Here is a 16,346-nt window from a genome sequence, read left to right as displayed (position 1 = left end):
ACAAATTCTTCGCTTCCTGCACATAAAGTTCTGAATTTCTTTCTCGGTGGCCAGATACAACATACAGCATAGCGAAATAATTATGCTATATTGCCTTTTCCAATTTATACAAAAAATGGGATCTTGTATCATGATCAGCCCTCTCAGAAGGAGTCAGTAACGAGACGACTGACTGTTGGAACTATTTTCAAGTAACGAAAAAGTGTATTATTAATTTTATTAAATACCTACTATACAGATATCGATCTTATGTATCAAATCTTCGAAGGAAACTTATTGCCGAAACAGTTCGAGGTGTATCTAAAAGATTAGATTAGTCAAACTAACCACGCATAACTTACAAAGATAATCTCAAGTGGACCTACAGGTATAAAAAGGATCCGCGCACAAAATACGATACCTTCTCTGACCATGCGTTTCTTTTTGATTCTTAGTATTGTCGTTGCGGCGGCGTGGGCTAAAAGCTACGATGGGTAAGTTTCAATGACTTTCTATCTACCCAGCTTCATTTTGACAACATATCACAGATACAAACTCTACCGTCTTCACCCAACCAGTAAGGACCAAGTAGAGTTATTGAAGAAAATCGAAAATGCGGACAAAATTGACTTTTGGTCGCACTTAAGGTTTAGCGGCCAGCCCATCGACGTTATGGTTGAACCAACAACCCAAGATGCCTTCACATGGTTCCTAAACATGCAAGGAATTAAATACGATATCGCAATCGACAACATTGAAAGGTATACTTTGTTTTTGAAGGTACATGTATGAAACAATATGAATATTATTAGGATCGTCGAAGAAGAAAGAATGCAACAGATGTCGGCTCCAAGATCAGCTTCTGGCTCAATCAGCTTCAGCAAGTTCAACAGATTCGACGAGATTACCGCGTACATGAACAAACTAGCCGCTGATTATCCCAACCTCGTACAACTGGAAACCATTGGACATACCACCGAGGGCCGTGAGATGAAAATGATCCAAATTTCTAGCAATCGTGGTGCTCGTAAACCGATCATCTTCGTTGACGCCGGAATTCACGCCAGGGAATGGCTCGCTCCTGCCCAAGCTTTGTACCTCATCAAAGAGCTCGTAGAAAATGAAGCAAATAGGCACCTCTTGGAAAAAGTTGACTGGCACATCCTCCCGGTTTTCAACCCTGATGGCTACGAATACAGTCACACCACAGTACGACGATTCCATACACTAAACTTAACCTGAAGACTAACTTTACCTTTTTTTAGGCCCGTTTCTGGAGAAAAACTCGTTCCAATCAAGGACCATGCAAGGGAACCGACGCGAATCGTAACTTTGGATATCACTGGGGTGAAGTCGGTACGAGCGACTCCCCTTGCTCAGACATCTTCAGGGGACCTTCCGCATTCTCTGAACCGGAAAGTCGTGCAGTTCGCGATTACCTCTTATACCGCCGAAATGACATCAAATTGTACCTTACATTCCACAGCTACGGAAACTACATCTTGTATCCATGGGGATTCACTTCAGCTTTACCCCATGACGACAACGAACTTCGCAGTTTGGGCGAAAAGGTAAATAGGGCAATTGTTGCAGCAGGCGGTCGTACATACACTGTTGGTACGTCCACAAATGTATTGTACGGAGCAGCCGGCGGTAGCGATGACTGGGCTAAAGGAGTCGCCGGAGTTGAGTTGGCTTACACTATTGAGCTTCCCGCCGGTGGTTCCGGATTCGATCCTGCTCCAAGCCAAATCTTCGGTCACGTTCAGCAGACCTTTGAAGGAATTAAGGAGTTCGGAAAATACATCGCCTCCAAATTCGCTTAATTTTCGATGCTCTTTTGAACTTTCTTTTTTATTCAAACAACAATAATAAAGTACACAAAATAATGTTGTTTTCATTTATTGCAATTCTTATTTTTGTCCTCTATTCTATTCTTTATAGAGAGGGAAAATGATGTCGAAAATGTTACCGAGGGAGAATGTAGCATAGTGTGTGGGGAGCTCGAGCTATTGGATTAGAAAAAGCTTGTTTAAGATATTCAAAAGCCGGCTTATATTCATCATCCTATTTGAAATATCTCTGTTCCTTTGTTCACTTCGTCAACGGCTTGGCCTTATCGGCAATTCCGCGAACAAGTCGTAGGTAGTAAGTGCATAGGCCCAAGATGTGGCTCAGGCAATTCTGTATCGGACGAACTTTGTCGGGATCTACTGTCACTCCAGTCTCCGAAACCAAATGACCAAGAAATTTGACTTCTTTTTGGAAAAGGTTGCACTACTTAGTATTAGTTGAAAATTGGCACTGCGCAACTTCATAAATTCGATATTCTTAAGGTGTTCCTCGATCGTTCGACCAATCACAATTCCGTTGTCCAAATACACAAAGCACATCTTCCAGAATAAACCTTACAACCCCCTTGCAAACGTTGCGGGGGCTTTCGACAATCCAAAGCGCATGACCGTAAATTGCTATAATCCCGACTCTATACCTTAGCATAGAACTTTTAGGCTGCCTTCTCGCTATGTTCAGGATCCATAAACATATGTACTTGCCAGCGGAAAACCACATACCAGTCGGGACCACGGACAACTATCTTTCTTTGTTACGCTGTTCAGCTGCCATATTTCTTTTTCACTAGCACCACAGTTGAAGTCCAAGGCTGCTGGATGGTTTACCTAATTATTTCTTGACTAGTCATGTCGCTGATGATCTTGTCAGCTTCGTCTCGTTTAACTCATGGTGTCATCACCCTTGGCTGTATTTACACACCGCGCTAATGCAGTTATTGAGTCACAGGCCCCAATGTTACTGTTCTTCTTTAACTGGGATGAATTCAAATTCATCAGCCGAACTGACGTTAATTGTTTAGGATTTACTAGCACCTTGCCAATCAAAATTCCTCTACCCATATTGGTATAATTGGGTTCCATCGCACTCAACCTGTTTTCCCGGAGATATCCATTCATGTCGTGTCCATTTGACATATTTTCCTTCAGGTGCAAAACAATCAATTAAAACATTGTACGGAATTTCTAATCCTAAACCTGAATTACGTTTACAGCGCGTAAATTATACAGGGTGGTTCGTTCTCATTATCCCATTATTTCAACCTACAGAAACCGCGCATAGGTTGCAGTCGAGTGGGTAATGTGTTGCCTATGTTTTGTCTTAATTGTGAGTATTGGTGTTGTGTGTTGCGTTTGTATTGTGTGTTTAGTTTCAGTGTTTGTGAACGGGTTACCTTCACTTATTATCCCAGCACAAAACTCCTCCCCAACACAGAGGAGAGATTCTACTTTGCTCTCAGTTAACCTGTTAACTTCTAACAGATAGTGCTGCATGAAATTAGAAGACCCTTTTTAAAACGTTTTGAGCTGGTACACTTTGAGCACTAACGTTTATATTGGCGGCACTAACGAGCACTAATACTTACCGGTCGATTAAAGTATAAAATCAAACGGATTTCGTTCGTTGGTCTACTGGCGTAAAGTTGGCAGGTCCCAATAAGTCAGGTTTGATTTTGAGGTGGTTTGGTACCTTTTTGACGCGGATCCCTTGCAGCACTAACGCTCGCATGTGAAGCACTAACGAGCACTAACGAGTCACTTCAAATTCGCATTAGGACAGGGCCAATTTGACAAATGTGGGTCTCTGCTGCATGAAGTTAGCAGACCTCTTTTTATACCGTTTTGAGCTGTTACACTTTGAGCACTAACGTTTATATTGGCGGCACTAACGTTTTAAAAACAGTAAGTTCCCTTTTGTGCACTAACGATTTCTTCAGCGGCACTAACGTGCACTAACGGAACACTAACGATAAGAGTAAGCAGAACCATGGTCTGCTGTAGTAGGCCTGCCAAGTTCATGGACATAAACTGAACTGCAAAATTTTGAGTAATTAAAATGGACCTTGTGCAAGCATCCAATCCAAACACAGTTGAATTAGAACTGAAGTCGTTAGAATGAAATAGACAAAAATTAATGTGAAAATTACAAAAGTGCGATTTAATCGTAACACACAACACAAACAAATAGCAAACTTAATTACTTACATTACATGTCCGGGAAAATAAACGGGCTCCTTACACAAAACACAAAAAACAATTTTCAATTAAACAATTACAGTTTAACGACCGGGTACTCGCAGCATCTTCTTTTCAGGTAGACAAGGACGTTCCAATAAAAAAAAACTGAAACTTACAACTGAGTCACGTAGACAACAGACTTATAGGGGCGCCGATAACCACCTCTTCTTGCAGCACCTTATTAGATGACCAAAACTTCAAAACGTCTAACAATAATTAACCGCGAATTCGGCTTCCGGATTCGCAAGCGGAAACTTCTTCAAACTCTTATTAGGCGAAATTTTTAATACTAGCCGTGAGGTCAAACTAGCTGGCCGTCGTTTCAACATAAATAATCCACGATGGAACTGGCACGAAGCCAAATAAATTCTTCTACGTAACGTAACTCGGTGCTGAACGTAGCAAAAAGTTAATTTAAAAACCTCAAACGTCAACGTGGCAAAAGCCGGCGCTTTCCCTCTTCCGAATCTTATTTAAAGCGAAACCCTTCTTCTGAAAATCAAAATTATAACATCCAATCATACACAGTTGACAACAGAAAATATCCCCTCAACGTACGTTAATAGACCAAAGTAATAGAGGTCGAGTAATTTTACTAAACAAATTCTTATCAGACATTCATTAACTAAAATACTAGGAAAAATAAAAATTCATTTCTTTTAACTACACAGAAAAGGCGATAAATCGCATCCACTTGTCATTTAAATTAAGCATTTACAATTGATAACAGATAAAGACCAATACAAAATTCTCAGAAATATCTACGTTAAATAAAATAAAAAGGTAAACAAAAACAACTTTTACCGCTTTCTCGTATGACTTGGGCTCGTTCATAAGACACAACAGTTGGGGTCTTATGTCACGTTCCCTACTTTAACAAATGTAGCGCTACTAAAAATGGCCGAATGCTCCGTAAAGAGCGTAAAAGTAGCGACGTAATTATAAGACGTATCGGTAACTGTTCCACAACAGTTGTGTCTTATGAACGCGCCCATTAATTTCCGTGCCGTCACATAGACCAACGACAAATTAATAACTTTTAATTACAAATGTTAATTCCACAATAGGATTGGACCGCCCTTTTCCATCTTAATTAAGATTTCCTAAATTTCATCCTGCCAGACGAAATAAACGCAGCAATATATAATTACTACACATTCAGAATGTGATCAGAAACTAAACAGTTAATACCTACCACGATTTGTTTATGATATAGTTTTATCATCAACTTTATGGCTCAAAAGATAGTCGCTACAAGTTGAGAATTCAGTAGTGAGCATCGTATTGCCGCAAATGATACAAGTCTGGCTATTGAATGTTTACCAGTGTCACCAAGAAGCGTATGATTGAAGTCGACTGAATTTTTTTACCAGTAGCGGCGATACCGAAGTATTTTTGGAGGATCATTGCGGTGTATTGTGGGTGGCCTTATTATCTGGCCATCCGGGCAAGATAGATTTCGTAAATTTTAACATGTCTGGTGCAAATATACTTGAATTATGGTTTTTAGAACATTGGGATATGTCGGTAATATTTCAACATATGTAGGGGATACGATGAAATAAACCAAAGTTTTTAAAGAGGCCAAAACATTCTCGAATGGCGATGGCGCCTCACCATTGCTCTTGAAAGGTCTCCGTGTGCTTAACCACAGAACGCCAGCGTCTCGGCGCATATTTCGCTAGCGCACGGTTTCACATTTGGACGACCTCACCGTTCTCATAGCCATCCTTACCTATGTGATTATCATAGTGAAATGGTAAAGCGGTCACGTGTAATTACGTGTCGAAATGTACCTACACCCAAATCAGTTCGGCGCTAAACTGGCAGTGGTACGGCGGCAAGCGTAAAACTTCCTGGCCGTTTTCGCGTAGGTATTCATCAACTAGAGCTCCGATTTGATCATTCCGGCCGAAAAAACGATGTTATGGTTATCGAAAGAACTGTTGAATGCGCGGATTGGTTCAGCCATTTGTTGGATGCTGCTCGACAGCCACGGTGTGGTAGCTCGCTTTGTTCTTCACAATCAACGATGGCTCCTCCAAATTCTGAATAAGATTCCCATGAACCCACTGGGAGAACGAATCGCCGTTCATATCACCGTAATAATTCGCGAGTTTGGACTTGGACAAGACCACGAAGCGTTTACCGTCACTATCCGGTCGCTTATGCACACCCTTCGGCGTTCCATCCTGACACCAATGCTTCGCAGATCCTTTGACAAATACCCACGTTTCGTCTGTAATCACGCCTTGGCGTTTGATGGGAAATGGGAGACTGCGGAGTGTTCAAATCGAAATAATGAACATTACTCGTCACAGGTAAACCTACACGTTGTACTTTCACGCCGAAATCAAGTAGTTAAGGTTTTAAATTAATGTATTTTATGACATAATGGGGAGTCATGTAATTAGACCGGTAATCTTCGATAGAACTTTAACTGCTCACCATTATTTACAAATTCTCCAATAAACTTACTTAAAGGATTTTTTAGACAACGTATGTTTCGCAGAAAGGGTTGGTTTATAGTACCTACCAACAATTAAGCTGGCTGCCCAGGTCACAATTCACGAATTAAATTAAATTAAAGAATTAAAGTGTATGGAAGTAGCTACAACTATAATAATAATAGTAACGTACCTACACAACTGTGCGACGCAGTTCTAAAGGCGTGTTATCATCAATGACAACACGTTGCCTAAAGTAAACTGTCTTGAAGTGTGTTTCACTAATAATGGCCAGTATTTTAAACATCTGATGTAATTTTTTTCATTGTTTTGTTGCATCGTATAGATTTGGTTTTGTTTATCTTTTTTAATTCATCACGGCCTACTTGATTAAAATATAAAAACCGTTGATATAACTGGTATCCTATTTTCAATCTTATGTTATAATAGCTCGTTGAAAAGGGAATTAAAAATCTATCAAATAATCTAAAAATCCAATAGGCGCCGATTTAACTTTATAAAGTTGGTAAATGTTCCTCAAAAGTAGCCATTTGTAATTTTTTTAACATCAATTCTAGCAATGAAGCGTATCAAAGGCAATAATTTTTATATAAAACTTTTGTTTATATCTTTTATAATACTTTCGATGACATTCAAGGAAATGATCAATTTTAGATATTTTGAATTTACGTGGAACCTATTCGACATTTTGAATTTCCACAAGGAAATTTTAAATAAGCATCTAAAACTGCAAAACATTGTCTATTTAACCAATTCTCCAACTTTAATAATAAGAAAGTTACCCATACAATCCCACGCGATCTGGGACACATTGTAGGTATATTAAACTTTTATTAATGTTGTTTATTTTTCTGTTAACTATTAGGTATATGGCAATTGTATCTGTCATATGAGATCTATAAACAAGGCTATGACGTCTGAGGGCGTAATGAGAGAGCATAATGGACTGCCATCTCATTATGCCCTCAGATAACCTGTCAAATATATTGATGGAGTTATATTATGTATTACAAAAAGATGTTTGCTTGATTCGTATGATGCACTTTAATGTTGTGCAAACAATACTCATTACATTGGTATACTGGAAATACATTATTTCGAATTATGAAAAATAAAATGTTGTATGCACCTCAGGCATTATTCGATATTTAACCTTCGGGCGAATTCGGCATAAATATCGCTTTAATGCTCTTGATACATAAATAACTATTATGTACCCTCGTGCGTATAAATTTGGTAAATTGGTAGTAGGGGTGCCAACTTGATCGACGTTAGAAAACAGCCACAACGACCAGACCGATTACAAACTCTCACGTAGTAAATTTCAGTGTAGAATGTGCGCACTTAAATCCCGACGAAAAAAAAGGAATTTCAGATATGTCAGAGGCACTTCAGAGTTGGGGTTGCAATAATTTACAAACAACGACGGACGGATGCCAATTTCAGAAACTGCGGGAATTCTACATCTACTTGAGGGTCCTTTCAATAAAGCAGTCATCAATGTATACAACCACAATAAATGATGTCGCATGAAGTTTTGAAATCTGAGAACAAACAATAAATTCCAAAGAATGCATAACCACTAGCCATGGTGACTACACTAACTTATGCTGTGAACAAGGAAACGGAAAAGGAATGTGGGTCCCTATTTCAAAAAATGCAGCGTATACATTACATCCTCACTAGAACATCTCGGAGATAAAATGATGACTTCAGAACTAACTCACTACCCTTTTTACTTACCCCTTTGTACAAATCAATATAAAAAAGAGAGACCGACGTTACAAAGCAACGTCACTTCCCTGTCTGTTTTTAATGTATTTTTCTATGCTTGATTCATAAAAACTCGTATTTGTCTCGTGTTGGCACTTTCCAAAATACCATCTAGTACGTAGCGATTTAAAATCTTTTCATGAGGCACATATTGAGCAAGGTTAGTGTAATATATTAACCTTGCATATTGAGAGGTTCGCAAGCCCCCCAGATTATACACCGGACAGCATGACAACCATTTCTCTAAACTTTACGGGATGTACTTACCTACAAGATTAGATTAGGCAAGCTAACCAAGTTTATCTTCCGTTCTTCCATAGTACAAAGATAATTTCAAGTGGACCTACAGGTATAAAAAGGATCCGCGCACGAAATACGATACCTTTTCTGACAATGCGTTTCTTTGTGATTCTCAGTATTGTCGTTGCGGCGGCGTGGGCCAAAAGCTACGATGGGTAAGTTTCCATGACTTTCTTTCTACTCAACTTCATTTTGTCAAAATATCACAGATACAAACTCTACCGTCTACATCCAACCAGTAAGGACCAAGTAGAGTTATTGAAGAAAATCGAAAATGCGGACAAAATTGACTTTTGGTCGCACTTAAGGTTTAGCGGTCAGCCCATCGACGTTATGGTTGAACCAACAACCCAAGATGCCTTCACATGGTTCCTTAACATGCAAGGAATTAAATACGATATCGCAATTGACAACATCGAAAGGTAGTATTTTGTTTTTGAAAGTATAGGTATGAAACAATATGAATTTTATTAGGATCGTCAACGAAGAAAGAATGCAACAGATGTTAGCTCCAAGATCAGATTCTGGATCAATCAGCTTCAGCAAGTTCAACAGATTCGAAGAAATTAACGCCTACATGGACAAACTCGCCGCTGATTATCCCAAGCTCGTACAACTGGAAACAATTGGACAAACCACCGAGGGTCGTGAAATGAGAGTCATCCAAATCTCCACCAAGCGCGGTTCTCGTAAACCGGTCATCTTCGTCGACGCCGGTATTCACGCCAGAGAGTGGCTCGCCCCTGCCCAAGCTTTATACCTCATCAAAGAGCTCGTAGAAAATGAAGCAAATAGACACCTCTTGGAAAAAGTGGACTGGCACATCCTCCCGGTTTTCAACCCTGATGGCTACGAATACAGTCACACCAAAGTAAGACGCTTCCCTATACTAAACTTAACCTGAAGACTAATTTTATCTTTTTTTTAGGCCCGTTTCTGGAGAAAAACTCGTTCCAATCAAGGAGCATGCAAGGGAACCGACGCGAACCGTAACTTTGGATATCACTGGGGTGAAGTAGGTACAAGCGATTCCTCCTGCTCAGACATCTTCAGAGGACCATCCGCATTCTCCGAACCGGAAAGTCGTGCAGTTCGCGATTACATCTTATACCGCCAAAATCAAATCAAATTGTACCTTACATTCCACAGCTACGGAAACTACCTCTTGTATCCATGGGGATTCACTTCCGCTCTACCCCATGACGATAAAGAACTTCGCTCTCTCGGCGAAAAAGTAAATAATGCCATTGTTGCAGCTGGTGGTAATTCATACACCATCGGTACGTCCACAAATGTGTTGTACCCAGCAGCCGGCGGTACCGACGACTGGGCTAAAGGAGTTGCCGGAGTTGAGTTGGCTTACACTATTGAGCTTCCCGCCGGTGGTTCTGGATTCGATCCAGCTCCAAGCCAAATCTTGGGTCACGTTCAGCAGACTTTTGAGGGAATTAAGGAATTCGGAAAATACATCGAATACAAGTTCGCTTAATTTTCGATACTGTTTTGAATTTTCATTTTTATTAAAGCAACAATAAAGTAATTTTGTTGTCATTTATTGTAATTCCTATTTTTGTTCTTTTCTATTCTATTCTCTATGGAGAGGAAAAATTATGTTTTTGAGTTACCTAACTCCATTCTTAACACCATATTTTAGAAAGCTGGAATTGCCTGCTCCAGTGTCACGGTGTGTGCTCCGGCTCATGAACAACGGAGCCCCCCTCGAAGACACCGTTGAATCCATGTTCCCTTCATACCACATTAAAAATTGGTCTCAGCGAAAAAGTGTCTAGAATCTTTTATGTGCGACGAACTTTCGCTGGAAGTTTGCGCACAAACGGTAGGTTATGTTCCTCCTTACATTAATGGTGCGGTAGGAATTACTGTAAAAGGAAAAGCAAAAGTATGAAAGCAAAATAAATTAAATTAATATTCAAAATTTAATACGGTACTCCAACTCGGCCAGTGTATTCGATTATCAAAAAATTTCAACTTTACTTAATTACGTCATTCCCAGACGCCTTAAAGATACGGGACTGGTGTCAAAATTCAAGTTTTTTCAGGGCGCCACTAACGGATGTAATCTCGACTTAATCGGAGACCGTTATGTAACCTATTCGACTAATTACGGTTAATTATACTTATCTAAATTAGTCGAAATAAATCTCCAAATTCTGCAATCTAGCAATGCCCTCTTCTTTTTTGGAAGGTGAGTTCAAGCGGCGTCATGTTGATATTTTTCTTAAACTACACGACCTTTCTTGTTTCATGCTGGATTTTCGTATACTATTAGAAAACTAAAATCGATTAAAGTGTAATTAACGGATCTAAAACTTAATAAGATTTGTAACAGTCTTAAAATAATATTAATATTTCTGTCCATATTTCAATTTCCACCTGTATATTTTCTAAATTTTCTCGTCATTGAATGCGACCAATTTCTAGTTAGTTTTGCATTTCTGTGTTCGCCTCTCCGATTTAACTTGTTTTCTTGTCGTTAGAGGTCGTTAGTTTGTTTTCGCTTTTTCATGTTAACCATTAAATTACCTTATATGGTCATGTATTAAAATTTCGAAACTTGTGGCGTCCTCCAGCAACCTGCAATAGAATCTGTCGTGCTAAATTCCCGAATTTGGGTGTTTGATATATTTTCCAATAGTCGAATTGATTTAATACTTAGCGGAAGCATCTTTAATCAATCGATTACCCGTTGGGCCGACAATTTGTTTTTGGACGTTCGGTTACAATTTTGTCCAAAATGGACGTTTAGTACGGAAAACTCAAGCATTCCAAATCGTAAGTGTTTTCTTGTGCACGAATTGAGGTTACCGATGTTCTTTTTTTTATTTTAGGGGAATAAATACCGACCATATAGTATAAAGTCATTTGGGACGCATCCGGTTCTTTTCTTTTGTGTACTCTCTGAATAAGAGGTTAGCATCATTGTGGGTTATAACGTAGTCGTTATTAGGTTACTTTTTAGAGTCTTTGCAAGGGGCTTAATATTCAGCTGAATCCGGCGAAATAATCGGCCTATTGCAGATGAGTGTGCTGTAAAACATCCCATAGACTCATTAGGATCTTAAGGGCAGCCGAACGTAGATCGTGAGAGAAATATACCTGGAGCCAGTCTAGGACATTAGGGCGCCGCCGAAAGGACGCGACCGAAAGGGCGCCGCCATTAGGGCGCGAGACACAAGGGCGCGTGGACATAAGGGCGCGGGGAGAAAAGGGCGCGGGACAAATGGGCACGGGACATAATGGCGCGGGGGCATAAGGGCGCGAAGACATATGGGCGCGGGAGAGTATTAAAAAAATATATATATTGTAGTGTGTTTAAATTTTATACCAACAGTCATTACACAGGACATTCGAGATACCACAAACATACAATTGGCAACGCCAAAAGTTGGGTGCAATGTTGCGTGTTACCTTTTAATTAGCATTGAGTTGTTTAAAGGAGACGTTATGCTTTCTTCCAATCGCTCACTCGAGTTCGTGAATTGGTCATATAAGCCAAAATTAAAGCAGGGCCCTTTTGACATCTCCGTTAGTTATGAACCGAATTACATGAAATTTTGTATGTAGGCACCTCGAATAAAAGTAAAGCTAATGCCACACCAAAAAAGTTGATTTGTGCATTTGCAATTCGATTTTTTGACCTTTTATTCGAGGTGCCTACACACAAAATTTCATGTAATTCGGTTCATAACTAACGGAGATGTCAAAAGGGCCTACTTTATTTTTTGGTCTACATTGTCAATTCACGAACTCCGATCTACAAATTTTATTAAGAATCTACCTGCAAAATTTCTTAGTAACCGAAATCGGTTAATCCGGAAAGCATGACCGTCTCGTTTAAAACTCGACGTTAAAATATAAAAGTAGAAGTAAAAGTGAAATATAAAATATTAACACCATCTACAATTTATTTTTTTTAGAGAATACTCGGTCCGGCGCCCATATGTCCTCGCGCCCATATGTCCCCGCGCCCTTATGTCCCGCGCCTATTTGTCTCGCGCCCTTTTGTCCTCGCGCCCTTATGTCCACGCGCCCTTATGTCTCGCGCCCTAACGGTGGCGCTCTTTCGGTCGCGCCTTTTCGGCGGCGCCCTAATGTCCGGCTCCGTACCTGGAGCACAACTCCGTAGGAGTTATTTTTGGTTACACGAGGAACCTGTGGAATTGCCGACACAATTTATCGTTAGCGGTGACGTACCTTCAACCTTTTTTTTCTTTTTTGTTGTTAAGACCTAAATATCTATGAACAGTTTATTTGACCCACATACGTAAGTGGAAATTTTTACGTGTAATTAGTATGCTTGATCTTTAGGGCTGTTTAACTATCAAGTACGAATTACTCTAGAGAAGTAATCATTTGTAAGGTAAAGAGCTCGTTACTACGATTAACTTCAACACTTCAAGCTACCGATTATAGTACATCATTTCAATTTTAATTTCTATTAATTATACTTGTCGTTGCTTAGCGGTACGAGGTGTTACATAACTTCAGTGGTTGTTGGTGGGTTAATTTTTGTGTTAATAGTTCATGGGAAGGTTTCATTTTTTTTGCATACTCTTTGGTTAATAAACAATAATCTTTCTTGTGGGTCAATTGTTGACTCTTTTTTATACTGAAGCTACTTTTCCTAATTCCGGTGGCTGCAGATAAAATTGTTATAGGAATTAGGTGGCGCCCGAAAGACTTGAATCGACGCACCAGTAAGTATTAGTGGCGGAGATTTACTCGGAACCTTTTATAATAATTTGTGGTCAACGTTCTTAATTCACTTACCTACTACCCTGAGTAAGAGCATATCTCTCTACGCTGTTCACTATTTGGTTAAACGGATCTAGCTGGCCGATCAGCGGCGTGTGTTGATATCAAATTGCACATGGTATTTTATAGTGCCCTGCATTCTAAGCTTGTGCGTTATACATTGTTTTTATCTCTTTAATTTAAATTTAAAACAGTCGGACGAAATTTATTTGTTATAGTGATTGTTTTCTCTGTTACACAATTTTAACTATTTCGTTTAATAAATATCGATTCAATTTAAATATTCCTACGGGAACGGTTGCAAACGGCAAATTTCACACGGCCTCTTACTTCGCTTAACGAGCGGCTTTATAAATTACCCATTAATTTCTACCTTATCTTTCCAACTCCTACACAGAAATAAATATTGTCGGAACGACCAACTTAAATCGCTTCTTGATACCGGGTGTTCATCTACAGAGCGCCACTAAACTGATAATTTAAAGGCGGAAAACAGGTGCTTCGTTACACCACCGTTTATGAGTGATTTGTGAAAAACTAAAAAAAGGGACCATTACATACACCACACCACCATTCATTAGTACTTTTTGTATGTTATTTAAGACACCTTTACCTAAAACTATACCAAAATTTACTTTTACATGGATTATTTTCCCTATTTGGCGATTTTTGAACTTCGTCGAGTGTACTGTCAAAAATGGTAAATTTAACTTCGGATCAAGACCATGTAATCAAAGGTAACGACATATTGAGCAAACATTTACACCAAAAGTGAAAACGATTTCAAACAATAAACATGCACGTGATTAACAAACTATAACATACAAAGCACACATAATGAATAAGAAATGGAAAGGGAAGCATTATATTTTAAATCCTTAATGAGTAACTGTATTGACTTACGGTCCCAATTATTTAACGACGCCCTATTAGTGCAGCGGAGAGCCGGCGCTATCTCGTTTATTTGAGGTAGTTTTTTTTTCGGAGTAGAAAGAATTGGGACCCAGACCATTTTGTTCAGAAATGTTTGAACCTTCAGAATCTCGCTTTACGACATTTTCCCGTGGTCCTGACAAAAGTTATAGGCCGCTAAATTTGAACTGTACTCATTTTCGCGCGCGCGACTAGACCACCGAAACTATTTATTTTCTCAGAAACTAAGCGATATACATCAATAATTCCTTTTGTAAAATGAAAGTACATTTATAGCAGAATCTAAAGCATTCATATTTACCTACCTTGTTATGCACAGTTTTTAGAAAAATGACCGTCAACTTCCAAAATTCGTGTAGCAGATGAAAAGTGCGCACTTTGAACTGTCATAACTTTTTATTTCACGATATCGATTTCCATTATTTATAGCTCATTCGATGCTCCAAAGCATTGTGATTATTTTATTTTCTATAACATTACCGTGAATTTTTCATAATAAAAAAGTTACGGTCATTTAAGTAAAAACCTACCGACCTCGCCGAGTCGGGAGTCGCGAGTGAGACGGAGAGGGAAGGATAGTCAGCAGCGTTCGCGCAACAAGGAGCGATGCGTAAGAGATTCTACTCTACTAAAAAATTTCTCTCCGAATAGTTTACCAAAACTAGCCATATAGGCCGTTTACAAATACATTCCGCCGAGGTGCTTCGTACTCGTAAAATCTCAAACAATTGATTACCTCCATGTATATCAGCTCATTGGTGATACAGAGTGTTACATGTAAGTATGTAAAAAATTTGGGTGGTAACTGGTAAAGGGGACAAAAACAAGCATTTTTTCCAAATAAACCGAGGGTCTAACGTATTTCGTTTAGGAACCACCCTCAAAAAAGTGGTAAAGTTTCCATTTCTCCTTTAATTTTTTTCTCAGCAACCATATAACAGTTACAGAGACTGATGGTAAGTCTTTGAGTAGGTTTTACTGTATGCTCTTTCCGGTTTTGCAAACAATTTTTCAAAATTCCTACCACAAAAGGGCACACCTCTAAATAGGGCTGCGAAAAAAATGTTAATTTCGACGAAATTTGGTATCTGGTGGTTTTTGAATATAAAAATCACGAATCTGAAATTACGAAAAAAATAATTCCACTGCTCTTCTTGGCCGGACAACGAAAATGGAGAGAATTCCACGAAGTTTGTTGTGTAGGTACATCCGGAACAAAATTGTCGAACAGTTTTTCTTAAGGTCATTTTCCAAACAAAAGTTTTTCTCATTTGAAAATTGGTCTTTCGGGTCAGAAAATGTTCCCCGACAGTGACATAACAAGTACAGTAAACGTCAATATTACACGTTCTGCTAATGGTGTCTACAGTCTACCTACATTTCATAAAAATTTGTCAAATAAAAAATGATAATTTTATCACAGCGAGCATTAATAACTTCGACATCAACGAGGAAACAGTCACAGAATAAGAATAAGTAGGTGGTCATATTCTGTAGAAACAGACGAAAAAATTCAACGCACAGTCGTTTTTCAAAAGCGATAGATACAACGGCAGAAGTAATCCCAATTGCTCGTTTACCTATCACTAGATAACGACCAGATAACTGACTTTAACAACCTAAGTACATATAATAATAACTTTATTTACGCCATAGGCATTTTACAAAATAAAAAGTAAGAAACAAACTTATAAAACACATTAAAATATCAAATACATGGTTATTTAATATTAACCTCGATAGTCGATGTCCTTCTTTGTTTAAGAGGTTGAATATCGAGGAATATTCCAACATGTTCAGTCGAATCTATATGTATCCCATTTAATGATAGTTTGTACTTCATCATGCGCAAAAAACTCGATTGAATACGCTGTAGGCGATTGATGTGGGAAACATAATAAGGAGACCATATAACGGAACAGTAGTCCAAATGGGATCTCACAAGTGAGAAGTATAGTGTCCTTAGAGCTGTTATACTACGGAAATCGTTACACTGGCGTTTAAGAAGTCCAAGCATTTTACTTGCCTT

The 16,346-nt window shown here is 38.9% G+C and overlaps 2 protein-coding genes across 2 annotated transcripts; both read left to right on the top strand.

Moving 5' to 3' along the window:
* Window positions 1-356: 356 nt before the first annotated feature.
* On the top strand, window positions 357-1,868 carry LOC116174370 (carboxypeptidase B-like). The gene is made up of 4 exons (XM_031492283.1): window positions 357-473; window positions 528-740; window positions 792-1,188; window positions 1,245-1,868. Exons 1-4 carry the CDS (start codon window positions 412-414, stop codon window positions 1,803-1,805), a joined length of 1,233 nt encoding a protein of 410 aa, XP_031348143.1. The 5' UTR covers window positions 357-411; the 3' UTR covers window positions 1,806-1,868.
* A 6,801-nt stretch (window positions 1,869-8,669) lies between these two features.
* LOC116174291 (carboxypeptidase B-like) lies at window positions 8,670-10,159 on the top strand. Its single transcript, XM_031492183.1, has 4 exons — window positions 8,670-8,763; window positions 8,818-9,030; window positions 9,083-9,479; window positions 9,537-10,159. The coding sequence occupies exons 1-4, from the start codon at window positions 8,702-8,704 to the stop codon at window positions 10,095-10,097; spliced, it is 1,233 nt and encodes a 410-aa protein (XP_031348043.1). The 5' UTR covers window positions 8,670-8,701; the 3' UTR covers window positions 10,098-10,159.
* The last annotated feature ends 6,187 nt before the right edge of the window (window positions 10,160-16,346 follow it).

Source organism: Photinus pyralis, unplaced genomic scaffold, assembly GCF_008802855.1.
Source record: "Photinus pyralis isolate 1611_PpyrPB1 unplaced genomic scaffold, Ppyr1.3 Ppyr1.4_LG6, whole genome shotgun sequence".
Classification (NCBI taxonomy): domain Eukaryota; kingdom Metazoa; phylum Arthropoda; class Insecta; order Coleoptera; family Lampyridae; genus Photinus; species Photinus pyralis.
This window is presented reverse-complemented; position numbering and strand designations above follow the sequence as displayed.

Bases quoted from the DNA above. Each gene is read 5' to 3' on its own strand.
- LOC116174370 (XM_031492283.1), top strand. From the start codon at position 412: ATGCGTTTCTTTTTGATTCTTAGTATTGTCGTTGCGGCGGCGTGGGCT. The intron at 474-527 runs GTAAGTTTCAAT...AACATATCACAG, and splicing joins TGGGCTAAAAGCTACGATGG to ATACAAACTCTACCGTCTTC. The intron at 741-791 runs GTATACTTTGTT...GAATATTATTAG, and splicing joins GCAATCGACAACATTGAAAG to GATCGTCGAAGAAGAAAGAA.
- LOC116174291 (XM_031492183.1), top strand. From the start codon at position 8,702: ATGCGTTTCTTTGTGATTCTCAGTATTGTCGTTGCGGCGGCGTGGGCC. The intron at 8,764-8,817 runs GTAAGTTTCCAT...AAAATATCACAG, and splicing joins TGGGCCAAAAGCTACGATGG to ATACAAACTCTACCGTCTAC. The intron at 9,031-9,082 runs GTAGTATTTTGT...GAATTTTATTAG, and splicing joins GCAATTGACAACATCGAAAG to GATCGTCAACGAAGAAAGAA.